General features: G+C 40.3%; 1 protein-coding gene across 1 annotated transcript in view; it reads left to right on the forward strand.

Moving 5' to 3' along the window:
• ADAMTS5 (ADAM metallopeptidase with thrombospondin type 1 motif 5) overlaps positions 1-8,478 on the forward strand; it is a 50,771-nt gene extending 42,293 nt beyond the window's left edge. Inside the window, exon 8 of the mRNA XM_019467796.2 lies at positions 1,795-8,478. Within this exon, the coding sequence (XP_019323341.2) occupies positions 1,795-2,362 (568 nt within the window). The 3' untranslated portion in view covers positions 2,363-8,478. The remainder of the gene's footprint in view (positions 1-1,794) is intronic.
• Positions 8,479-26,371: the final 17,893 nt, after the last annotated feature.

Genomic DNA, 26,371 nt, shown 5'->3' on the forward strand with positions numbered 1-26,371 from the left:
GAATAAGGATTTAAAACAAAAAAACAAACAAAACAAAACAAAACAAAACAAAAAAGCTCTCCTACCTGATTCCCTTACCCTTCATTCTTTATTTTCTTGACATCCTGTTCGGCGTCACTTAAACTCTGTATATAATCAGAACGTATTTTCCTGTAACAGTTATAAAGTATGACTGGCAGAGGTAAGGGTGTCGCACATGGGGATGTTGTGAAAGGAGCATAAAGTAAGAGTAAGGGGCCATGGCTTTGGAGCCCAGCACTGCCACCGGCTCTGGAGTGCACCTGTTCAAATACTTTAATATACCTCCACTTTATATGCTTCCTACGTAAGATGAGATATCCTCTCCAACACCCCTCCAGGTTATGTTTCAAGCCACGGTAGGTTTGCCTATGATCTCTTGATCCTAGATATTTCAAAAAAAGTAAGTCCCGTAACAAATTCTAAGGCAAAACGTATTACAAAAATAAAAATAAGGAGTCCAGTTGGATGGGTAAGCAGTATCATCAGCCTTGCATCTTCTTTCTCCCAACACAATAGAAAGTGGCAGTCGCTGTCCATCAGATTCCCAACACACAAAAGGATTTCCCTGGGGAGGAGCCCCTCTCTGGATTCAGAGGAAATGCCTGGGCAGGGCAAATACCTTAGGGATTTTCAGGGTACGAATTAGTTGCCCCGTAACCCCTCAACCTGAGTAAGAATTTAGCAGCAGGTCATTAAATTTCACACACACCAAACTACACGGGCAATTTGTTTCTATTCAAATAACTAAGAAAGTAAAACATATGGGGACCTTATTATCAAATTACTTATGGAGGCAGAGATTTTCACAAAGATGAGTCCTTACACGTAGAGTCTCTTGGTGCTCAGTTAGCATTTCTGTCCTAGCCTTTTTCAAAAGCTGTGGATATTAGAGATATTGATGCCTTTGCCCATATTCCGGAGCAGATGATGGGTCATTCGAGACCTACCTTATTCGTCACCCATCACATAGCCTCACTTTATCTGTCATAAGGTTCACGGACACAGCATTTGAGGAAATTTGCTATGGCATTAAAGATTCACTTTTTTTTGTTTTGTTTTGATGATACTAGTCAGCGATGGTTACCCACTTACAGAATTTTACATTTCATTGGTGTTCTGCTCAAAGAATCCAGAGTTCTAGTAGAAACAGAAACAGAACTTCTACTGTGTCTCTAGTTCAGCAGTTAAATCCGTGGTTCCCCAACTATTCTGCACATTTGGAACGACTCCCAAAATCCTGCTGTCTCTTCCCATCCTGACAGATGGGATCTAATTGGTCTGGGGTCTGGGGATTTAAATTTTTAAAAGACCTCCGCTTGATTTTAGTCTGCAGACAAATCTGAGACTCGTTAATTTAAAGATTTCTATGAGATCGAGGGCAGATTTTTGTTAGTATTTACACATATCCCATTTTGTGCCAAAAGAACATAAAGGAGCTTTGTAAAGATGATAGGATTTGTAAGAGTGTGCAATGTGTTTGAAAATCTCAATAAAGTTGGTGTACGTTTTAAAACGAAGGCAGGTTGTTAACATCATCCTAATTTTGAACATCCCAATAAAAATATATATACTCTCATAGTCTACTCACAATTTTGTTATAAGGAAACTAATTTTTGAAGCCAATTTTTAACTAATCTCTTCACTACCTTAAAACGTGTGAAGGTAAGGTAAGACTTTTAGAGAACTCTTATCTGTTTATCCATTTACTAAGTGTTGACTTATTTTTCCTTCTTTCTCTCCCTCTCTCTCCTCTGTGGACATTCCTGCTTCCAGTAAGGGTTACACTGATGTGGTGAGGATCCCCGAAGGGGCAACCCACATTAAAGTCCGACAGTTCAAAGCCAAAGACCAGACTCGATTCACTGCCTACTTAGCCCTGAAGAAGAAAAATGGTGAGTACCTTATCAATGGGAAGTACATGATCTCCACCTCGGAAACCATCATCGACATCAATGGAACAGTCATGAACTACAGTGGTTGGAGCCACAGGGATGACTTCTTGCATGGGATGGGCTACTCAGCCACGAAGGAAATTCTGATAGTGCAGATTCTTGCAACAGATCCAACGAAAGCATTAGATGTCCGCTACAGTTTTTTCGTTCCCAAGAAGTCCACCCAAAAAGTAAACTCTGTCACTAGCCACGGCAGCAATAAAGTGGGCTCACACACTCCACAGTTGCAGTGGGTGACAGGCCCATGGCTCGCCTGTTCCAGGACCTGTGATACGGGCTGGCACACCCGGACGGTCCAGTGCCAGGATGCAAACCGGAAGTTAGCGAAGGGATGCCTTCTCTCCCAGAGGCCTTCTGCGTTTAAGCAATGTTTGCTAAAGAAATGTTAGCCCGTGGTCATGAGCTTACGCAGAGCTAACTGGGTGATTCATCACTGATCAGTCGTGGCAAATGGTGGTGATCAGTCGTGGTAAACAAGAGGTCTGCCTGAAGCACAGAAAGTCACGCTTCAATGTCATTGTCAACAGGAGTCTAATTATGGGCAGAATCTGCTCTCTGTGACCAAATGGAGATGTGCACTGCTTCGTGCGACAGTAGTGACCTTGGAATACAGAAAAACTTGGGAGTTATTGAACATCCCCTGGGCTACAAGCATGAAAAAACACTGGTGAATGTAGAATCGGGGGACATTTGAAGATGGCAGAACAGTCTCCCCTTTGTCACCTACCTCTTATAGAATGTCTTCAAAGGCATCATAATCATTCTCATCCATAATACACAGTAGCTTATTTTTACTGTTTGTAAATCATTCTCCCTTGGTATGTCACTTTATATCACTTGGTTCTATTAAAAAAAAAATATATATATATATATATATTTCTATAAAAAATGTTTGACCAAAGTAGGTCTGCAGCTATTTCAACTCCTTCCAGTTTCCAGAAAGAGCTGTGGATGATTTACTGGAAATTAAGAACCTGCTGCTGTTTTCACAAGATTTCACATACTTTCAGACTACAGGAGATCAAATTTTGGTCAAAAACCATTTTGACAGGAAGCATCTTCTGCGAAATTCTAAAAAGGAAAAGGATCTCCGCGTAGCTGGTCATTTAAATAGATACACCGATCCATTTACTTAAACGTCAACTGCCTGTATTTTTTTCAGGCAGCCAGCCAAATGAATGCATAATTAGGACGTAGATGTAGTGTTTGCGTGTGTGTATGTTGGGCGTATTCAAGAGTCTAAACACTAGTTTCCTCATGTTAGAATTTAAAAGGAAGAAAAACACACAAATAGAAATTTTCGATTTCTATCTTCACACTGCTTGCCCTTTCAGAGGCTTCCAGCTAATATCCTACCTTGTGTAATATTCGTACAAAACACACGGCAGAGAGTTTTCTAATCGCATCCCACACGTTCAACACTGGTATACCTCTTACCAGCCAGCCTTGAAAATGCATTTGTTTTCGCTTGTATGTTTTGTTCAGGGGTTCTGTAAGACCCGAAATGTTCTGTACTTTGATTTGTTTGATAGGCGTATTTAGTTTGATAGGAGTATTAAAGATCACTTTGGAGTTAGCCACATCTAGAAGTGATCATCATATATGTGGCTCTTGCAAAAGGAAAAAAAATAGTGGTTAATATTAATAAGACTGTTTCCACACCATACAGGCAGCGATTCTTTGCATTGTCTTTTTAAATCCAAGTATACTGATACTGTCCGTAAGATTTTTCCCAGTTGGAAAGCACTTGGTTGTACCAGTAAGTGTTTGATGAAACGGGACGATTTTTGAGAAGTTTGTTGCTTCTGTTTCCGTAGCCTGTCTAGGTAGGTTGTACGTTTGGGTGTTAGATATGGAATTTTTTTTTACAATTGACTGCCTAAAAATCTCTTTTTAAACGGTCAACTGCAGCCCTCTACCCCATAGCTCAGAAAATCCAAGGTGTTCAAATTCATCGGGATTTCTTTTTCTTTATGAAAGATTACAAAGCCAATTGTTTTATATAAAACTTTATAATAATTGTACCAAATGTGCCTATTATTAGAGATTTGCATATAAAGATATTAGGGGACAATTGTTTGAGTTCCCTTAAAGCTCACCAGAGTTTATTTTTATTAGAAAATATTTTTAATATAAAATAATTATGTAATTGATCTTGCTAGATCACATTGATTTCAGCGGGTGAGGAGAATGGAGGTCTCACTGTTTTAAGTATTTTCTTAAGAAATTATTTGGTGAAACAAATAACGTTTTACAAAACTGTTAATCATCCTTTGGCTTCTCATCGACTGACTTTGCTTTAGACATGGTCATTTACTCTTAATAAATTATTCATCAGAGAAATGAGTCCTATATAGAGCTGGTCACCTACATTTGATGGAGGTCACCAGATATCAGGGACAGGAAACCATGCTATTCAAATCACTCAGAAAAGAATTTTAAATCATACCGACTATTTGACTATTCCAAAAGAATTAATAGCCAGGCCAACCTGACTATTTCCCTGTTTTCAAAATAATTTTAATCAAGTAACTCAACTGGGACAAAATTTGTTTTTATCTTTTGTTATATTCGTAGCAGCATGAAAAAAAAAATAATTGAAGGGCAGCCATGTTTGTATTCATAGATTTTTTTTAGTATGATTTATCATTTATTTTCCCCCCAAACAGTGAAGTTTTATTCTTCTCATTGAAATAATCCTAGAGAGCTTAAAAGGAATAAACCACTATTCCGTGCTTTTAAGGAGTTTTCTTTAGTTTTTTCATACGAGTATCAATAGTTTGACTGAGGAATGTATGTCTATCTAAACTCCTGAGAAAAGCGATACAGACTGGAAACTGAAATTCAGAGAAATGGAGTGTTCAGTAGATAAAAGGAATGATAAAGGGAAAATCCCCCATAATGAAATCTAATTCAGTCCAGTCTCATGTTGGACTATGCATTTCCCCTTTCCATAGTTGCATCGTGAATGAAGAGTCCAGGATTCGCGATGCTGAGGCTCCTTCCTCGAGGAAAAAAGTTTGTCTGAAAATGCTCAGGATAGTAAGAATCTAATCCCACAAAACTAAACACTCCGGATTCAGTGTCACTAAATAAAGAGAGCCCAGAAGAAAATGACATCTCTTTCTTCTGGAACAGAAAAGGCCAAATTAAGCCCTGCCTTGTTGTTTAAAGGTTTCAGGGCATTGTTTGAATTTGTTCGGTAAATTCAACGTCCTTTGCCTTCCTGTGGAAACAGTTTTATCCCATGAAACTAAGAATGAAGGGATTAATCACAAACAAAAATAAAGTTGCAGCACTGAAAAAAAATGTAATTTATTGTTTTTGCGACTGGTATGTGAATTTGTGTGATAAAAGTATTTATTCTTATTTAACAAAAATATGTGCAAATTCTATATTTAAAAAGTTTTGCTGTTGTCCTACTTTTAATTTATGCTTCATGTTTGTGTATAAAGTACACTTTGTGAGTTTACATAATATACAGCACTGGTTGCTTTTGTATTTTTTTACAGAAGGCTTTCTGCGTGAAACAGGCGTATATGTATATATTCCTCACGTATCCTTATTCTGATACTGTAGTCTTCCTCTCTAAGGAAGTTTTAAACTTACCCTTTCTTGACTAGTGGTATTCGTTACTTGTAGTTACATTAATAAGTCTGTTGGGTTTCATTAATACTAGTTTTTCCAAGTCACAGATAAGAAAAACACTTATTCAAGCAACTGAAGCCTAAGTTCTCAACTTGGTGTATAGATAGCCTGGAAGCTTCCCACAGAAGCTAAGACACAGTTCAGAATCCCTGATACCAGTGATAAACGCGGACAGGGAGCTGTTGATACGTGAAATTTGTGTGCACACGATGTCCAAGAGCTATCAGTGATGATAAAACCAAATACTGTCCTTTGCTGCTTTAAAAACACTCCTTAAAAATTAATACCATTTATTCTCTAGCATTGGCGGGATCCTATAGTTAGAGTAAACAAATTGCATTTAAGTGATTTAAATACTAGTAATCATGAACATTGCTACAGATATGGGGTCTCCATTGATAGAATGTCACTTTGTACTACTAATGAATCTCACGGAGTGAAAATAGGACTTGGGACAAGCAAGGACACCTTTTATCACATCAGCTTGCCTCTGACTGTGATTTCAGTCTGGTCACAGTAATGAGGCAAAGCACCTTTGGATATTCAACTGACCAGCTCCATCTCTGGCTCTGATGTTTCCCCCACTGACTCATTCCTTAATAACAAGGTCATTGTAATGGTTTAGGTGAGCACGGCAGCCAGATTCAATGAAGTCCAGGACTTGTGTATGACTTAGAGGTCACTCTTTGTGAAACAAGATTGGATTTAATAATGGCCAAATTTTGCTAATAGTTTATGGCTGAGGATTGGTGAATATTACTGATCTATTTATGATTAAGTGGAGGTGATAATACCTTATATTTTTTTAACATTTCAAAGTTAATAAATGAATAACCATGAGTATAGAAATGGTCGTCCAGAGCTATCATAGAGCCAGTCTATCATTTAAACACAGAGGAAAGGAACTTGTATGTTTTCTCTATCATTTTTCTCATTTGCCAACACCTATAGTTTTAGATTGTCAAACAGACCATTTTAGGTAATTGGTACACTGAAAAAAACCCAGAAAACTCCCTAATAGCCTCCTTGCTGGCACGAACTAGAGAAATGACGTCTGAAGTTATAGGATCATGAAACACATCAGTCTATAATGCATAATTATATTCTAATCAATTAGCACATGGGAACATATTGAAACAAGAACCCGTTACATTAGTGAGATAAAGAAACTGGAAATACACATGATGTTCAGATCAGAAAAATATTCATCTGCCAAATGTCTTTCTGGGGTAATGATACCATAGTTCTCAATGCAGATTTTATGGGGAAAATAATGAAGGTATAGTTGCTAGAAGTTGTTGGTTTTAAAAGAGAGGAAGACTGAAATGTACATATTAGCCAACCCAGTTAATTGCACCTTCCAAATACAGTAGCACTTTAGCGATAAATTGGCTACCTGTGGTTCTTATCCTGGAGCTCCACCAACTGGTCCATGTGGACTGTCATAGGTCAAATGAAAAACCAAATGGCCCATCATCTTACAAGGCACGGCCACATCAGAGTGATCCAAAGTCTAACACTGTGAGGAAAACTGTGATTTGTAAATAAAACAGCATATATTTTTTTTTCAGTTTCTTTTTGGCACATCCAATGTAATTTTTATCAAGGTGCTAATATTGATCAGTGACCAACTATCAAATATGTTACTTCGGACTCACTATTTTATTCTACATGATTTTTCAATTTGCAAAAAAAAAAAAAAACTCTTTTAAGTTTTTGGTCTAGGCGGGGCACAACTTGATACTCAATGTTTGGGAAATGCATCAAATGGTCAGCCTGATCAGCAGGGTTCAGTGACATAAGCTATAGGTACATCCAGGATGTTTAAGGTGACATGGAAACTTGAAGAGTGTCAGGCTAGAGGAACAGACTTTTAGATGAGTCGTGTTTCAGCACTTACTAAACCATCCGTGTTCCTTTCAAACTAACTTTTTGTTTCCGATACACAAGCTTTTGTGTGTATTTAGCCTGACTTTTTTTTTTTTTTTAAGCTTTGCAATATTTTATGTCCATGGTAAACCCTTGGCAACTCTTTCTTGGTCTTTTCTTTAACAACCCACAGCATATTAGAAACACCTCAGACTGAGAGTATAATTAGAATAGGAGATCATATTGTGTGTGACTTTGTAAGACGTGACTTTCGATTAAGAAAAATATATTGTCTCCGGATGGTGTCTTTGCGTTACACGCTCAGCCATGACATCAATGTAGGAGTTGACAAACGCTGCTTCCATTTAGTATGTTTATTAGAGGAAATCATGCACATGCTTTGTAAATAGACTGCAGATAACTAAACAGATTGCAGAAATATATTTAATTTGATGTGAGCCGTGGCACAAATTTTTGATTTCTATACAAGAGCCTTGTGAGTAAAGACAGGTAATAAACCTAAGTGGGTATAACTGAGATTTTTATATCTTGAAACATGATTTCAAGCCAGAGTAAAATATCGAAGATTTTCATGTCGTCGTATATAAGCAGTAGAATGTGACCTGCTTATTATCTTCAATTTGTCAGAAGTGATGGTATGTTTCAGTAAATGTAATGCAGTTGAAAAACCAAAAATCTTGGAAAACTAAGACGGGTCTTGTTTAAAATGTCTCTTCCGCTTTGGCAAATTTTGAACCTGAATCAGCTATTGAAAGCATTACCGCGTCTTGTAGCCTGCATTCCACGACAGTTCTGTTATTCAGGTAAACCACTTGAACTGACTCGTTTGGGACCTATACTGTAATATTTTTCGTTGAGGAACAATATCCTATTTTGTAAAGCATTTCCCTATGTGTGACTTCAAACTGTAAAATTAAACATTGGCTTTGTGGTTTCAGTGGGCATAATAAATGTTAATTGTAAACTAGGTTAAAGTATGTACTGCATATAATATGTTTTAGAGTTGGAAAATAGTGTCCGTTTATTTTTAATTTTCTCATAAGAGTAGGACCAAGCCAGCTCTTAAGGAAGTCCCAGGCTCCCTGCAGTTTTTACCATTCTTCTTCCATTTGGCTTAGACAATACTTCTACCTTAGTTACGGGACTTTGGAATTCTTACTTCAAGTTCTTCTTACCTGAGTATCACTCGCTAAAGTCTGTCTGGTATTGAAATTCTGATGTTAAATTAGTAACAGCAAGTAACGTAGTCACCTTCATTTTTCCTTCTTTAAAGATAAACTTATTCTAGGTAGACAAGGAAAGAGTCAACAATGCACACATGGAAATTCAAAAAAAATTGGCATTCATTCACTAGCAAAAGCCTTTCTGTTTGCGAAAAAACTTTATGGCACTAAGGTTCTTAAGGACGCGGATTCCTTCTAAGCCTGAAATCATTGCTATTTAGTGTGCATCAGGTTGAATTTCTCCCGTATACCAAGTAATATTTCAGAATTGTTGTGCTTTACATGTGCCGCTTAGCAGGATATATAGATTTTGAATAAGTAATTACAAACACCTAAACTCTTAAAAGACGGTATAGAAACTTAACCATAATAATATTGCTAAGATTGGTTGAACATCTCTTTGGGTCAGGACCTGTGGGAAACATCTCACAAACTTTCCTGCATGTGTTTCTCTCCATGACCATTATAAGGTTGTTCCTAAGATCCACATAGTAAAGGGGTGCCTGGGAGGCTCAGTCGGTTAAGCGCCAGTCTCTTGACTTCGGCTCAGGTCATGATCTCATGGTTCGTGAGTTCAAGCCCTCCGTCGGGCTCCGGGCTGACCGTGTGGAGCCTGCTTGAGATTCTCTCTCTCTTCCCCTCCCCTGCTTATGCTCTTTTCCTCTCTCTAAATAAATACATAAACTTAAAAAAAAAATCCCAATATGACAGATGACGATCCCATTATAATAACTGTTAGTGGTCATTTTGTTGTTACCAAGTGTAGGCACTGTTATAAGCACTTTAGATATTTATTCACTTTTCACCCTCTTTAAGCGCTGGGAGTCTTCTATCCCTGTGGAATGGGAGTCTGGGGGGGGGGGGACTATGGGGTGGGTGGCAGACTGTGTGAGATTGGAGAAGTGCAGGGAAGTGTTTAGATGCCCTGTGTGTGGTGGGCCCCCTGAGTAAATCCAAGAGTAGTCCTGAAATTCCAATAAAAACGGCAAGGAAACTATGGAGAATCAGACAAGCAGCAAGAAAAGAGGCAAGTGCTCCAAGTGTACAAAGGAGCTTGTTGTTTAAAGAGAGAGGAAAGAGAATTTGATTTAGAAAACTAGTAAATTGCTGGGAAGAATTAAAAAAAAAAAATGCAGTATTTAACCTTACAGTCTCCTTCACAGCTAATAACGAGCTGGTTCAGACAAGGTCACAGGCATAAAAATGGTCCTGAGGGGTGCTTTTGGATCAGGAGTGGAGCGAACAAAGATGGTTAGAAACGGCACTATAGACCCTGGAAAAGTCCAAATCACCCATAATTCCTGGGTTCTGTGGGAATCTTTCCGGATAGCTCATTGTTTTGTCTGCTCAGTTAAACTCCTGTCTTCCCACAGAACGAATGACTACGTGTCCCAACGCAGACACAAGCGAAGGGTGCACCTTTATTTTTCTCAGTTTCCCTCCGTGTCCATCTCCCGAGGTGAAGAGAAGCAAATCTCAGAATGATCAACCACCTGGGTCGTTCCCAGAAATAGAGAAAGATACAGAGCAGCCCCAGGGCCCCATCTAACATGAATTCATGAATTCGGCTGTAATCTTGGTTTCTCTCTTCACCTCCAGATGCCCACAGCACCTTGTCTCCCTATTTCAGCCTTCGTCAGGGTTGGCCTCGAATTGCAGGTACAGACTTTGGTTGCGGTGGTTATTCATTATTGAAAACATCAAAATCTTGGGGAGCAGGAAAGGGTATTTCTTAATCACTTGTAGGTGGGCTCATTTCAAAAACTCAGCCATGCGCTGAGCCTAGACATTGATACGATTGTGGGGTAATATATTGGTGTTGCTTTAAGCTGCTAAATGTGTGACAATTTTTATGGTACCTACAGAGAATGAGAACACAGGTGAAAACAAGGAAGGATCCCAATCTACAAGGGATTAGAAAGGCTATTAGGTTAGACACTTAAGTGGAATGAATAAGGTTAAGACCCAGTTATTGGGGCTAGAATACAAGGGGGAGGAACACAGGACAAACACAGAATCTGAGTTATTAGAACTCGCACAAAGTTGTGGAATGAGACTCCCATTTAAGCTAACTGACATAGAGTCACTTGGGCTGCTAGAGGATAGGTCCATATATACACTCAGACTCAAGGACAGAATTAGTTAAAATCTTGGTGTGAAGTCAGAATCACAGTGATAAGAACAAGCACAAACAGGTTTCAAAGAGATAGGGGCGGATGGATGGGAAAATCTACCGCCCGCAGCAATGTTTTCCAAAGTGCGGCTAAGAAATCCCTTGTTGCCATAAATAAATGTAGAGGTTTTCATCAAATAAGTTAAAAATTTAATAAGAATGTTCTGATTATATATTGCTATTCACAGGTCATGCCCAAACTTAGTAGCTTAAGACGGTGGTTTATTGAACTTCATGATTCTGTGAGTCAGGGTTGAGTTGAACAATATGTCTACTCCACAGGTCAACTGGGGTCATTTGGTGAGATGCATCAGGCTGGACTGGAGTGGAGGAGCCAAGATAGGTTCACTCACACACCTAGTGTCTTCACAGGAGCATTCAGAAGGTCAGGGTCAGCCCTACCCTTCGTTTTTTATGCAGTCTTAGGCCTCTCCCTGTGGTATCTTCACCAAGTTGTGAGTTTTCTTACAAGACGGTTCTGGGTTCCAAGAGCGGGTGTTACCAGAGTACCAAATGGAATCTACTAGCCTTCTTATGGCTGAGACTTGGAAGGTCCAGAATATCCCATTTTAACACAACTAATTACAAATTTCAACATGTGGGGTGCCTGGGTGACTCCGTTTGTGAGGCATCCGGCTCTTGACTTCAGCTCAGGTCATGATCTCACGGTTCGTGGGTCGAGTCCTACGTAGGGCTCTGCAGTGGCAGTTCAGAGCCTGCTTGGGATTCTCTCTCTTCCTTTCTGTCTGCCCCTCCCCTGCTCACATGCTCTGTCTGTCTCTCAAAATAAATAAACACATTTTTTTTTTTTACTATGTGTGAATTGGCAACACTCAAAGACCTTTTCTTGATTCTTCCAAAAGTTAAGAGATTGTACAATATGCCATTTTTGGAAGTTTGGTTAATCAACCTTTAAGGTTAATTTTTCTGGCTAACCTGTCATTTCTACACACATAAAAATGGAGGTTTTTGTTTCAGAAACACTGTTCAGAATCAGAGAGGCATAAGAGTGAACAAGCAAGTGGAAATCATTACCCTTTATATTTATTTCTGTATAAAATAAGCAAGCTACAGACAAGGAGTCGCATAGTCTTATAATTAACTTGGTGTACCGGCCCTGACTCTGGGGAGTCTCCCGGGTTGGGTGGGGAAGATGAATTGATTTTTATTGTTTTTTGTTCTGTTTTCCCAATCTGCATGCCTTTCCCTAAAATAACATTTCAACATGTCTAAAACGTTGTTCTATGGGACCACAAGTGCCTGACTTAAGAAGGCCCCAAATTTAATGTTGTAAAGACAGGTTTTGGTATCAGTGGTACATGTGGACTTAAATAAATAATAAACCTTTATTTTCCAAAGTATATTAAGCTGGCTGTATGCAATAGCGTAATAAACTGTTCAATCACCTTCAAGTCATTTCGCGAGCCAATAAAGCCCCTCTATTTTAGGAGGATAAGGACTCAGAAAATGAGCTGTTTAGGAGTTATAAATAGCACATTAATTCAACTATCTGTAATGCAATGATCAAGTTCCCATTCCTTTAAAGGGACAGACGTCACTCCTAATCCTGCCAGTTCTTCTGTCATTGGTCCTACAGGGGACCAGATTATGGATGAATCGGTATATAAATCCATCAGCATGGATTTTAAAAGGTATGTACTGTTGAAAATGAGTCAGAAGCTTTTTTTTTCTTTTTCTTTTATATGTTTTTGAAATTTTTTTAATGTTTATTTATTTTTGAGAGGGAGAGAGAGCAAGAGGAGGGGAGGGACAGAGAGAGAGACACACACACAGAAACCAAAGCCGGCTTCAGGCTCTGAGCTGTCCGCACAGAGCCCAGTGTGGGGCTCAAACCCACAAACTGTGAGATTGACCTGAGCTGAAGTCGAGTGCTTAATGAATGAGCCACTCATACAACTCTAGGTCGGGAGCTTTAAGAAAGGACTCTTGGAGGGGCGCCTGGGTGGCTCAGCCGGTTTGGCATCCGACTTCGGCTCAGGTCATGATCTCATGATTTGTGAATTCGAGCCCCACCTCGGGCTCTGTGCTGACAGCTCAGAGCCTAGAGCCTGCTTCAGATTCTGTGTCCTCTCTCTCTCTCTCTCTCTCTCTGTCTGCCCCTCCCCCAGTCGAACTCTGTCTTTCAAAAAATGAATAAATGTTAAAAAAAAATTAAAGAAAAAAAAGAAAAGAAAGGATTCTTAGATGTTGTATCTTCCTCCTCGTGAAAGAACAAAACCATTTTAATATTGGTAGAGTGTCTCCGGAGCCCATGATTTTGTTCCTATGATCCAATAAAGATAGATTCCTAAAACTTCTTTTTTTTTTTTTTTTTTTTTTTTTTGATCATAGGAAGAAACAGAAATCTCCAACACAGGTTCTTTCTGATTGTCCAGTTTTCCTGAAAATAATCCTCCTCTTAAAGTACTTTTCCCTTGATCTTCCGTTTATTCTTTTTTTTTTTTTTTTGGAAAAATCTATATTGTATAAGGAGTTCAACTTCTTAAATAAATGCACATGTATGCAAAATATTATGTACAATTTCTAGAGAACTCAAGGATTTCGGAAGCTGAACATGAATTCCAATGTAACAGAAAGAAAAATATACATGTTGTAAATGACAAGTTTCTAATAAATAACTTGCAAGTGAAAATTTTGCTCCTAAGGTTACAGCATATTTAGTATACACTGATAATTTTTAAAAAACGTATTTACTGATCCCTTATGTAATGTGGTCTGTGATAAGCCATGATAGCAAATAATACACAGTTCCAGGATTCAAGGACCTCAAGCCAGAAAGAGGTCTCTACAGGTGAAAAAGAAATCATATTGCAGGGGCACCTGAGTGGCTCAGTGGAGCCTCCAACTCTTGATTTTGGCTCAAGCCATGACCTTGAGGTTTGTGATTGAGCTCCACATCAGGCTCCACACTGGCGACGGCACAGGGCACGCTTGGGATTCTCTCTCTCCCTCTCTGCCTCTCCCCTGTTCTCTCTCTCTCAAAATAAATAAATAAACACAAGAAAAAAAGAAATCATCTTGCAGTTGAATCATTTCTACAAAACAGTTGAAAACAATGTCATTCATGTAAGATAGTCACCAAGGAAGGAGCTAGACTCTTGAAGTGTGCTGCTAAACTTCCAGATTCTCTTCCTCTTCTGGACGTTGTAGACACTGCTAATGCTAACATCCATTCACCTTCCTTCCTGCGTCCTTGTGAACAATGGGGGGCAGATGGTCAGCTGGAGAGTGGGTCCTTGAGCAGTTCACCCAATGCCAGCAGTCAACCACCTTTGAAATTCTTGTCAGTGGGAACTTTTTTTTAAAGGTTTTAAGTCCTTACTAGATTTTCTCTTTCCAAAGCATTTCTAATGGACTCGTTTTGGTCCTGGGAATCCTAATTCAGGAATTGTGTCAGCAGACGGCACCTCCACTGGGGGAAAGGAAAGGGAAAGAGAGAGGAACTTCAAACTACATTCTATTTCATATGATGGAAAAGGTTGGGAAGGAACTGGAGAACAACGTAGTACGTTTTGAAATAGTTGACAGGTTATCACGGGAAAGAAAAATTATGATTATTTTATAGAACTGGGGGGGGGGGGGTAGATTTAAAACCAGTGAGTTTGTCAAAATAAGGACCAATGTAGAAAATAGCTTCTGCCATTCTCACATTCCAGCTTTTCTTTCAAACACAGTTGCCTCAAAAGTAGCATAACTATAAACGTTTTTTACCTCTCCCTCCAGTGAAAATTTTCTCAAAGTGTCAAGGTATGGGGCTTCTGGGTGGCTCAGTTGGTTGAGCGTCTGACTTCGGCTGAAGTCATGATCTCATCATTCACAAGTTCAAGGCCCGCATCGAGCTCTGTGCTGACAGCTCAGAGCCTGGAGGCCGCTTCAAATTCTGTGTCTCCCTCTCTCTCTCTGCCCCTCCCTGACTCATGCTCTGTCTCTCTCTTTCTCAAAAATAAACGTTTAAATTTTTTTAAAGTGTCAAGGTATGCAGTGTGTGTGTGTGTGTGTGTGCGTGTGTGTGTGTATGCATGTGTGTATATATATATATATATATTACTTTTAAGTATATTTAATAAATATTTATCTTATTCATCCTATAGACTGATGTTCCCCTCGTGTATTCATTCATTATGCAATGCTGTCAATCATGAAAGCTTAGTTTTACTTTTTCCCTAGTACAGTGGTTCTCATTCAGGGGAAATTTTATCCCCATAGGGTATTTGTCAATGTCTCGAGATATTTTTGATTGTCACGATGCGGGGGGTGGGGGGGGTGTTACCGGCTTCTAGAAAGTAGAATCAAAGGATACTGCAAAGAACAGGATAGCCCCCTTACAACAAAGAATTATCCCCTTCAAAATGTCAGTAGCGGTGAGATTGAAAAACACCACGTTAGTGGATCCCTCCCGTCTCGCTCTACCTGTGTGATACACATTCTCAGGGGACTACTTCTTACCTTCTAAGTGGATGTGAGTCAACATGCCTGTGACTCTTTTCTTCTCGCTGCTGTGGAAGTTAGAAAGGCAGGGGCTGGGGAGTCAGTGCTTCATTCTTGCGACCTTGGCACTTGGTATGTATTCCTTCACATGTGAAGCAAATAATCTCAGGTAGGTTCGGAGCCCTGGGCATTGTTGGGACAGTCGACGGATTATTCAGGTGAACATGACATAGACTGATGATAGGCAATTGCTATAAATCACTCTTAGTCTAACTTCCAGCCACGTACAACTGCTCGCAAGAAATGCACGGAGATCAGCCTTGGCCCATCCATTCTAGAAAATTAGTATTGTGCCCAAAGCCAGGTTTGCACATTTTTTGAATGAGCCAAGTGGAATACTTTCCATATAGCCAAATGAAATGAATGGAGAAGAATGAAAGTTTTGTTCCTTCAAGGGTATTTTTACACGATGTTGTAGTTTAGGTGAAAATGTTATTTATTTTTAAATAGTAAGCGCTGTAAATGAGCGTGTTTCAGTTTCTGGGGGAGTTTTAGAAGTATGACAACTTTAGGAAGGACAAAAACACCATAATACAACAGACAATCCCAATTCAAGTTTTCGATGGGAGTCACTAACGATAGATATTAGGGTTTTCTTTAAGAATTTGTTTTAAGGATAAGAGCTGTATAAAGGCTTGTATACGAAGATTTTTTGCCAAAATATACATTCTCAAGCTGATTTTTTAGAATACCTCTGATGCTGTTATAATTGACTAAGGTGGGGGGGGGTGGATGGGGTTTTCTTTTCCCTTCTTTCTCCTCCAGAGTTTCCTAATTTAGAAAGGAAATCGCCAGTAGTACAAATGCTGGAAATTTGGTCAAAACCAAAAAGAAAGCACAATACACAATATCTTGAAGATTAGGAAGATGTGAGGTGGACTGAGGGCGCGTGGTAGAGAGTAGGTCGCTGGCGTCGTGGTTAAGAGCAGGTAAGATCGTGGGATCAGGGGAGGACACACTACGGAAGTGCGCTTACATTTTCATGAGGCTATTACTCATTTTCAGATATATACCGCGTAGTTGCCACTGGATTTCATCATGCCAAACCAGAAGGATTCCTGAGGTTCTCGTTTATTTCTGCTGTCTAAAGCCATTACCTTCCACCTCCTAAAAGACTCAACACCACAGCTTTTAAGTCGAGGCCAAAGACGCTACATCTCTAGAAGCGAGTGTACAATTTGAAAAAAAAACAAAACAAAAAACGCTGGCGCTCTTGATGTGCTTTGTTTTTTCTCTCGCAGAAATGGTGCTCAATCATAAGGGTCGGTCTTGGCTCAATTCAAAATCTGACACACAGTGACTGGTATGTTCGCAAGAGTCATCAGAATTGAGGACCATCTCTAAGAACACGTTACCTCGGTTCTGAGTCGCTGTGCACGTGATCTAGACGGCGAGTGACTAATTCCTTCTGTCAGTTCAAAGCTAAATGCTGGAAGCAGCCTGTTCTCCTAGATGTTTAACTAAATCTTCTTGGCTAGGTTTACTCGGCCAAAGTCACAAGCTGCCAAAGCACTGTTGCATTTAGAAAGACAGTGGCTTCTCATTTGCGGGGATTCCACGCTTTGAAGAGTATTTACAGGCTCATTCTTCATCCTGGAGGGCCTGACTCTGGAATCCAGCAGATGATGGATGATGGGTCCTCAGAGCATTTAAACCCCAGCCAAGTTTTCCAGCCACACGTCCGTTTTCATATCTGATCATGCTACTTTGTGTATCATTGTGTGTATTGGAACAGGAAGTTAAAAATAGATAGACTAGGGGCACCTGGATGGCTCAGTCAGTGAGGCCTCCAACTCTTGATTTCAGCTCCGATCGTGATCTCACGGGTCATGAGATCGAGCCTTGGGCCGGGCTCTGCACTGGTGGCATGGAGCCTACTTGAGATTCTGTCTTTCCCTCTCTCTCTAGCCCTCCTCTCTTCACACACTTATTCTTTATAAATAAATAAATAAATAAATAATAAATAAATAAATAAACTTAAAAATAAAAGAGGTATTTTATTAAGCGTGCTGAGTGTGTCGAAATCTTACTAACTTTGATAATCCAGAACAAAGTCATAATAATCCAGAAATCTTACTAACTTTGATAACCAGAGCAAAGTAATAAAGCTAGAATTCTGGTGTTTGCCCCACCTTCTGTAACATTAGATACAACTTAGGAGCTCTACCTGGACGTAGGCTAGAGGATCTCTTCTGTTACCCTTGACCCTGGCGTCCGTGCCTTATGCCAGATCTCTGGTCCTGAGCCATGTCTTTCGCCTTGTCCCAACTGAAGCTTAGGCGTTGTTCATTCAACAAACCTGGATCTGAGGGTTCACACGTTGGCACGTTTTCAACCTCTCGGCCCTGTTTTCCATGTTTGTAAAATGGGGAGTTTGGCATGCCTGTATAACGAAGAGCACAGAGGAATAGCTCCTTAAACTTTGGTTGTTCTTTAATCCTCCTTTCTAAGTGTACCCACGTTCTCTTCGTGGAGTTCTACTTAAAGTTGTCAGTGTCTACAGAGTGTCAATTTTTCAAATAAAACGCCCCGTTCTGGCACTCCGGGGCATACCCAAGCCTGATTTTCTCACTTTGTCTCCCCTTTGCCTTTGTCCTGCACCACAGGGTCACTCTCACTCATCTAAAATGAGTTGGCCCTCGACCCATGTACTTGTATCGAAGGACCCCATCCCTTCTGTATGGCAGGACTCTATCCCGCCATTTTGCTACCGAAAGTGTGCTCTTTTTCTAAGGACCAACTTCACTGTCACTTCTTCCAAGAAGCGAGGAGAACCTCACTCCAAATGCATTCTCCCAAATTCAGAGACTGAAATTCACCCCTCGCTTTTTAAAATCAAAAGTCAAATAAACCAAACACACACCATGAACTTATTTCAATTCATGGCAGAGTCAACAAGTGAACTAGAAAACAGATACGCCTGAAAAAAAGAAACACCTTTTGTTTCATTTTAGCTTAACCTTTTGTCACTCTCAAAGAAGAGCCTGTGTTTGCGTTAATTCTCCACGTAGATCGAGTTCTGAGATCCTTGAGGGGTCTGGTATGCATCCTGTTTGCAAACTGAGATTTCTTTAGGAATGAAGAATAAAAAGTGCTTACGCAGGCCTGAAACAGAAACCTTGCTTTGGGGCACTGTTATGAGCTCCAATCTTTATAATCGGCATCTCTGAAATATTCCATTTTTCCAAAGTGCAAAGTCGGGTTTCATCGTTCCCTCATAACTTGTTTTCCTAGTGCACTCCAATCAGTTTGATGCCAGTGAATTTCTGTTGTGTTTATTACATTGTGTCTTCTCTCCACCCAGGCCTCCCACCCTCAAGTCCCACACTGTGACCAAGCCTTTGAGTAACCAAAAGCTTATTAGCAAATTTTCCAGCAAATAGAATTTTTTGGAATTTTTTCCGCCTTTGGTTGATGGGCTTACACTGAAATAAACCAGTCATGTTTGTGCTAAACTTCTGTTGGAATTTCACTTCCAGTCACATTTAATGAATGAATGAGAGGCTGAAATATACCAACAAAATCAAGCCTTGAGTAAAAATAAAGAGAGGCAGAGAGACACTGAGTAAAACAGAAAGAATGTGAAAAGGAAAAGTTGGGAGAGAGAATGAATGTTCAGTCTGGACTCTGTAACAAAAACGTAAAAAATGCAATGTTCCCTACATTTAATAAGAACATGCGAATGTTCAAGAGAACTAAGTTGATTTTATTTTCATGTAGATCTATTTCATAACTTAATTTTATTTTAATTAAACCTTAATTTTATTTTCACATAGATCAATTTCATAACTATGCTATCAAAATATTGATAAATTGATTGATAATATAAATGTTAAAAGTCACAAAATAAACATGAGGTCACAATGAACTGACTTCTCTCCATGATCATGGAGAGAAGGGAGACACATGAAGTGAGCTGTGTGATCACTGCCACTTTCCTTCTGGAAGCACTTTCTTTTTTTTTTTTTTTTTATTTTTTTTTTTCAACATTTTTTATTATTTATTTTTGGGACAGAGAGAGACAGAGCATGAACGGGGGAGGGGCAGAGAGAGAGGGAGACACAGAATCAGAAACAGGCTCCAGGCTCCGAGCCATCAGCCCAGAGCCTGACGCGGGGCTCGAACTCACAGACCGCGAGATCGTGACCTGGCTGAAGTCGGACGCTTAACCGACTGCGCCACCCAGGCGCCCCTGGAAGCACTTTCTAAGTCTCAAAGCAGGGAACAGGAGCCCAAGCAAAGCGTGGCAGTCCCACTGAGTGGATGAGGTAGGCATTAACATTTGGACATGACAGCAGATGGATCTCCAAGGCAGAGTACTGATTATGAGGAAGCTCAGAGAAATAGCTCTAGAAAGCTGCATGGGACCCTTTGAGATCTTAGTAATGCGTGCACAGGGTAAAGTTAAACCTTGCATATAGTAAAACACAATAAGGCTGGGCAAAAAAAAAAAAAAATGCTACGAGGGAAAGGGGCGCCTTGATGGCTCAGTTGGTTAAGCATCCAACTCTTGAGTTTGGCTCAGGTCACAATCTCACGGTAGTGAGATCGAGCCCTGCATGGAGCCTGCTTAAGAGTCTCTCTCTCTCCCCACCTCTCCCTCTGCCTACCTCTCTCTCTCCCTCCCTCAAAACAAAACAAAAGCCACAACAGAGTCATAAGCTGAAAAAGTCTCAAACTATTTTGTCTGACTACTCAAACTGGAGAAAACTCGTCTCGAGTGCCTGAGGCATTCAATAGACACCCCAGATAAAGTCTTTACTGTAGAGCTAGTCCATGCCTCCTCAAACAGCTGAAAGATAAGCTCAAAATAATCCACAAGTCTCTACATTTCCTGCCAAAATATACTTCAACGCTCTTGAAATGATGGCAGCAAAATCCATACACTTATCACCCATAACATGTGCCATGTCTATAATCATACAAAAAATACTGAACATGAAAAGAAGCAGGAAAGTGTAGTTCATAGTCAGAAGAAAGGTTTGTGAATAGAAATAAACTGAGAAATGACAGACGGTAGAATTGGCAGACAAGTATATTAACGCAGCATATTGGAGCTCCTGGGTGGCTCAGCTGGTTAAGCATCCGACTTCAGCCCTGGTCATGATCTCAGAGTTTGTGAGTTCAAGCCCCATGTCAGGTTGTGCTAACAGCTCGGAGCCTGGAGCCTGCTTCGGATTCTGTGTCTCCCTCTCTCTCTGCCCCTCTCCCGCTCATGATCTTTCTCTCAAAATTAAATAGAAATCATTTTTAAAACATTTTAAATTTAAATAACGGCATAAATGTTCTCAAGGAATTAAATGAAAATAAGAACATAATGACAAAGATTTTTAAAACATGATTAATGGAGTTGATAAACATAGTATCTGAGAGGACAATTCGCTGGATGGACTTTATAGCAGATTAGAGACTGGACAGTAAAAGATTAATGAATGTAAAGCCATAGCAGTGGGAAATGCAAACTAAATACTGAGGGAAAAAAGATTGAAAAACAAATAAACAGAAGCTGTTACCTGTGGAACAATTTAACTGCCAGAAAAAGAGGAAATTAAAAAGATTCAAAGAAAAAAAGAAAGAAAGAATGGCCAAAATTCCCCCATAAAGCTGCAGTAATCAAGACAGGGTGGTATTTCTGGGGGCGCCTGGGTGGCTCAGTCGGTTGGGCATCTGACTTCGGCTCGGGTCATGATCTCGCGGTTCGTGAGTTTGAGCCCCGCATCGGGCTCTGTGCTGACAGCTCAGAGCCTGGAGCCTGCTTCAGATTCTGTGTCTCCCTCTCTCTCTGCCCCTCCCCCGCTTGCGCTCTGTCTCTCTCTGTCTCTCAAAAATGAATAAATGTTAAAAAAAATGTTTTAAAAAAAAGACGGGGTGGTCTTTCCAAATGTACAAACATATCACTCAAAGGAATACAATAAAAGTCTTAGGTATAGTTCCACACATATCTGGTCATTTGATTTTCAATGTATGTGCTAAGGAAATACAATGGGGAAAGGAGTCGTTTCAACAAAGAGTGGTAGAATAACCAGACAGCTATGTAGCAAAAGAAAAAGAACGTCAACACTTACTTCATACCCTGGAGACAATTTTCTCAAAATGGATCATAAGCCTAAAATGGGAAATCGAAAGCTACAAACCTTCCAAAAGTAAACATAGGGAGAAACCGTTAAGAACTTGCTGAAGACAAGGATATTTTAAGATAGAAACAAATTGTTGTATTCCAATACAATGGACTCGGCAACAGAAAGCAAATGAACTTACATGGTGACGCAACTGCATGGTTGAAGGTCAACAATATTCCCCTAAGCTTCAGAAGGTACCTACCCTAATGGTGGCTGATGCATGACATATGGACACATGGCCCAGGCTGGTCCAAAAGTGTTTAGAGCTTGTGAGACACAGAAACAGTTGGTACGGAATCCTTTCTGATGCTGGCTGCACATCTATCATCCAGGGCACCAGTAGAGGTTCCTACAGTGGCTTCCAGAAATCAGATATGGAAGTGGGGGTTGGGCAAGCTGAGACATCAAGTTGTGTAGTGATGGAAAGGATCTATGGCATTAGCCTTGTTTGTGCAGTCATGGCCATCTCCCAGCCTTCTTTGCTCATGACAATTGCCTGAGCCTTGTTCTAAGTCTTTCTGGCAATTCTGTGAGTTGCTCAGCGTCCATTCGATACTCTTTGCTTCTTGCAATGGTCTGTTACCAGTTACTGAGAACTCTGGTTTACACAAATTGTGTCAAATACCATGCATATCCCGGTGATGTGACATTTTATATCTCTAGTTTTGATTCCATCTGCAGACACATAAACACCCTGGAAATCTCCCTTGGATACAAACTAAACATCTATAAAACAGAAACAGAATTCTTGATCTCCTCCTCCCCCGTGAAGTGGTAATTGGCTAACCAACGTACAGTATTTGCTTTCTACAATACATAATTTAGCAGCAACCTGACATCTCCAACTTTCTTTTAATTACTGTAACTATCAAATTATATACTGTTATGCAACCCAGTGCATCCCTTTTCACTTGTATCCCAACCGGATTCACCAGAGGTAAAAGTATCAACAATTGGAAAGCTACGCAAGCCAGAGGTCATCACCCCTTCACTGATCACAAACAATAGGAACTCTGTTGCCATCTGGCCATTGTGAGACCCAATTCTGGACTCTCAGTTTGAGAGGCAGCTTCCCAGAACCACTTCAAGAACCTACAAATGCTGGCATCGGGTTGGATTCCCCAGAAGCAAATACTGAGATGAGGATATTTGAGAGAACGACGTAAGTCAAATATTTCTAGCATGTAAGTAAAGGAGTAAGGATGCAGGGCCAGAAATGGAAAGAGGACAAAAAGAGTGGGATAGTAACAAAGCCCCACAGAGTGTAACTTCAGTTTAGGCACCCTGCACCCCTGGTAGGTCTCACCCCACCGTTGTCCTCCTTGGGGGACAGAGTGTCTATATTCCATCGTGCGCCAGCCATTGGCTAAGAGCTGGTTCTAAGGAAAACAAACTTCTCAGGCACTTCCCCTCTCTGTGCTTGCAGGCAAGGCGGGTTCCAGCAGCCTGGCACAAAAACCACAAGTGTTTGTTTTGTGCCTCTCCCGCTAGACTGCGGGTCACGGGAGGTCAAAAGCCAGGTCATCCTGTACAGCGCTGCATCCAGTGCTTAGCATGGTGGAAAACAGCAACAATGCCTCTGCCTCCGGCCTGGCACTGTTCTGCGCCCCAAGAGTCGGGGTGTGAAATTGGCACGACACTCCTTAGGAAGCAGCGTTCTGAGGGAAACCATGGGAAGTAATTTCGATCAGGATTAACAAGTGCATCTGGGATGTGACAAGGAGCGAGAGCGGAGGTTTAAGGCCAAGTTCAGACATCTGGAGCAGCCAACATACTAGCAGGACTGAAGCAGACAGAATGGAGAGATCCTTCAGGCATTACCGCATCTAAAATAGAAGCCAAAAATATTTGTAACGCCAGGCTCATGGCTGTTGGCATCAGTGAGCCTGGAGGATTAAGGGAGCCAAGGACGACCAGGTGAATTTCACTATTTGATAATAACACTCAGAAAAGACAAGACACTCTCCAAGGAACTGGGAAATCACGCGGAAGAATGAGCCGTTTCATCCTGAACCAGTTAGTAAATCAATGAAAAAAATCCAGATACGTAAGTATCATTTTGTGGGAGGAAATGAGGCGAGATTACACACTGAAGTAATTCAGACATCTTTGAGCCCTACCAAGTTCAAGGCCAAACTGGCCGGTCCAATAGAAATATCATGCAAGCCACAAAGGAATTTTTATTTTTTTCGTAGGTAGTCACATTAACAAGAAAGTATAAAGCCACGGGTAACATTATTATTTTATTTTTATTTATTTTTTATTTTTTATTAAAAAAATTTTTTTTTAACGTTTATTTATTTTTGAGACAGGGAGAGACAGAGCATGAACGGGGGAGGGTCAGAGAGAGAGGGAGACACAGAATCTGAAACAGGCTCCAGGCTCTGAGCTGTCAGCACAGGGCCCGACGCGGGGCTCGAACTCACAGAGTGCGAGATCGTGACCTGGGCCAAAGTCGGCCGCTTAACCGACTGAGCCACCCAGGTGCCCCGGGTAACATTATTATTAATAAAATACTTTACTTAACCCAATATATCCCCCAAAAGTTACCATCTTCACAAACAGGCAACATAAAACTATCAATGATATATTTTCTATTCAGTTTCTATTTAAAGAAGTTAAAATGAAATCAAATTGAAAATTCAGTTCTTTTTCTCACTAGCCACATTTCAAGTGTTCGATCACATGTGGCTAACGGCTGCTATATTGGACAAAGTAGTGCTAGCATTAAATATAATGATGATGTGAGACTTTCTGAAAAACACTGACTTTAACGACTGAAATTCTTACTCATCTTTCAGAAGGGCAGATTTTTTTTTTTAAATGCACTTATTGAAAGCTTTCTAATGGCAGATTATCAATGAGGCTACTGAGAAAGCCAAAGCAATCATCACTGACTGAAGAGCGTTCTAAGGTAAGCTGCTTTTGTTTAGAATTTGGGGCTCTCTGACATGACCCATGACTTCAACTTGACCTTGCCGCTCTGTTTCTAGATGTGTTGCCGTATGTTAATGAAGTTCTCACCATGGCATGAATAGATGATCAACTCATGGGAAGGATGTAGAGGGTTTTAAATAGTTCTGATATAAGTACCACTGAAAATTTGGTGTAAAGGTGGTGAAAATTTTTGGCGTAAGCTTCTCAGACTCCAAAGGAATCCTATTGGTATTATCCTACCCGAAATAAGACACAGCAATACAGGAAATGTAAATTCTGAAAATAAGGCCAAATATTAAAAGTTTCTTGTGATAACTTATTATGATTCCTTCTCCCACTCCAGGGGGTGGGAGTGGGGCAAGGGAGAGAGAATCATGCAAAGTCAACTGATTGCATACTGGAACACAGCTAGACTTGAACATTTCTTGTAGTTGGGAATTTTTTCTTATATTATAGAATCAAGGACACCTCCTATCCATGAAAAATGATCTGGAAATATAATCATGAATGCAGTGCAATTTTGTTGGCATTTCTCAGGGAATACATTTTTTTTTTTATTTTGGTAGATAGCTCAAAATGGCTTTAGGTCCAGCAACTTCCATTTCGAACCTCTCTTGAAATAATCCCCAACATGAACATATAGCCTCACAATTTTGTTGCCAACCGTAGTCTGCACTAATTAGTTCAAGGGATTTCTCCCAAGTATCACACATGTTTCTGCACTCTCAATAAATGGTAACCTGAAAGGAAGGTAGACATCACTAAGGGAGTTATGGGAAAAATTCTTACCAAGAATTACCAGGTTTTCATCACCAATATGCCCCTCCATATTCTATATCAGAAGCTCTCTTGATTGCCATGTATGGGACAATATCTCAACATTCACTTCAATCGTACCCTCCCTCATAGACTGAAAAAGAGCTTACGAGACAAATAAGGATCTATCTTGGATTCTGTTCGATCTCTACCTACCTTCTTGTCTCACCTGTACTATAAAAATATAGACTGTGTTGGGGCACCAGGGTGCCTCAGTCGGGTAAGTCGACTTCAGCTCAGGTCATGATCTCACAGCTCGCGAGTTCAAGCCCCGCATCAGACTCTGTGCTGGCAGCTCAGAGCCTGGAGCCTGATTTGAATTCTGTGACTCCCTCTCTCTCTCTCTCTGCCCCTCCCCTGCTCATGTTCTCTCTCTCTCTCTCTCAAAAATAAATAAACAGTAAAAAAAATAAAATTATAAGGTAGACTGTGCCAGACAAAGGAGATAGTGGAAAGTGGTTTAAGCTTGCTTTAACCATATTCCACAACAGATGGGCTGAGAAAGTATTAGAATATCAATCTACTTTTCCTCAAGACCATTAACCAATCGTCATCAGAGCTGTCCACTCTTTGCTAGTGATACATACATAAAATGCATTAAATACATATTGATATGTATACATACGTGCATGTGGGTATACATCATATATCATCATACATATATGTGTGTACACAAAAACACACATGGCCGCACTCGCTTACCTCTCTCCAGAACAATCAAATGAAAAAGCAACTGGGGAGGCGAAATTTCCAGGACTTTCTGCATCAACTAGTGTGTAGAATTGTACCTCTACAAAAGGCCACTTGTTTGTAACTTACAAATGGTAGCTGAGTCCATAGCTGAGAGCTTGCATTCAGATCCGAGCAGTCTGGATCACATCCGTGACCACAAGAGCAACATAAATATTCATTTTTGGAACGTAAGAGGTTCTCTAGTCCAACTCACAAATCAATGTTTAATGTGTTCAGTATCATCCCTGACAGTGTATTAATAATTCTTCTAGCAGTAGGACAGGGAAACATTTTCTGAAGCAGAAGGAATATGCCAGGGTTTCTCCCCCTCTCCCCGCCCTGGGGTGACAA

This window comes from Panthera pardus, unplaced genomic scaffold, assembly GCF_024362965.1.
Source record: "Panthera pardus isolate Hobbes unplaced genomic scaffold, ASM2436296v1 HiC_scaffold_16, whole genome shotgun sequence".
Classification (NCBI taxonomy): Eukaryota; Metazoa; Chordata; class Mammalia; order Carnivora; family Felidae; genus Panthera; species Panthera pardus.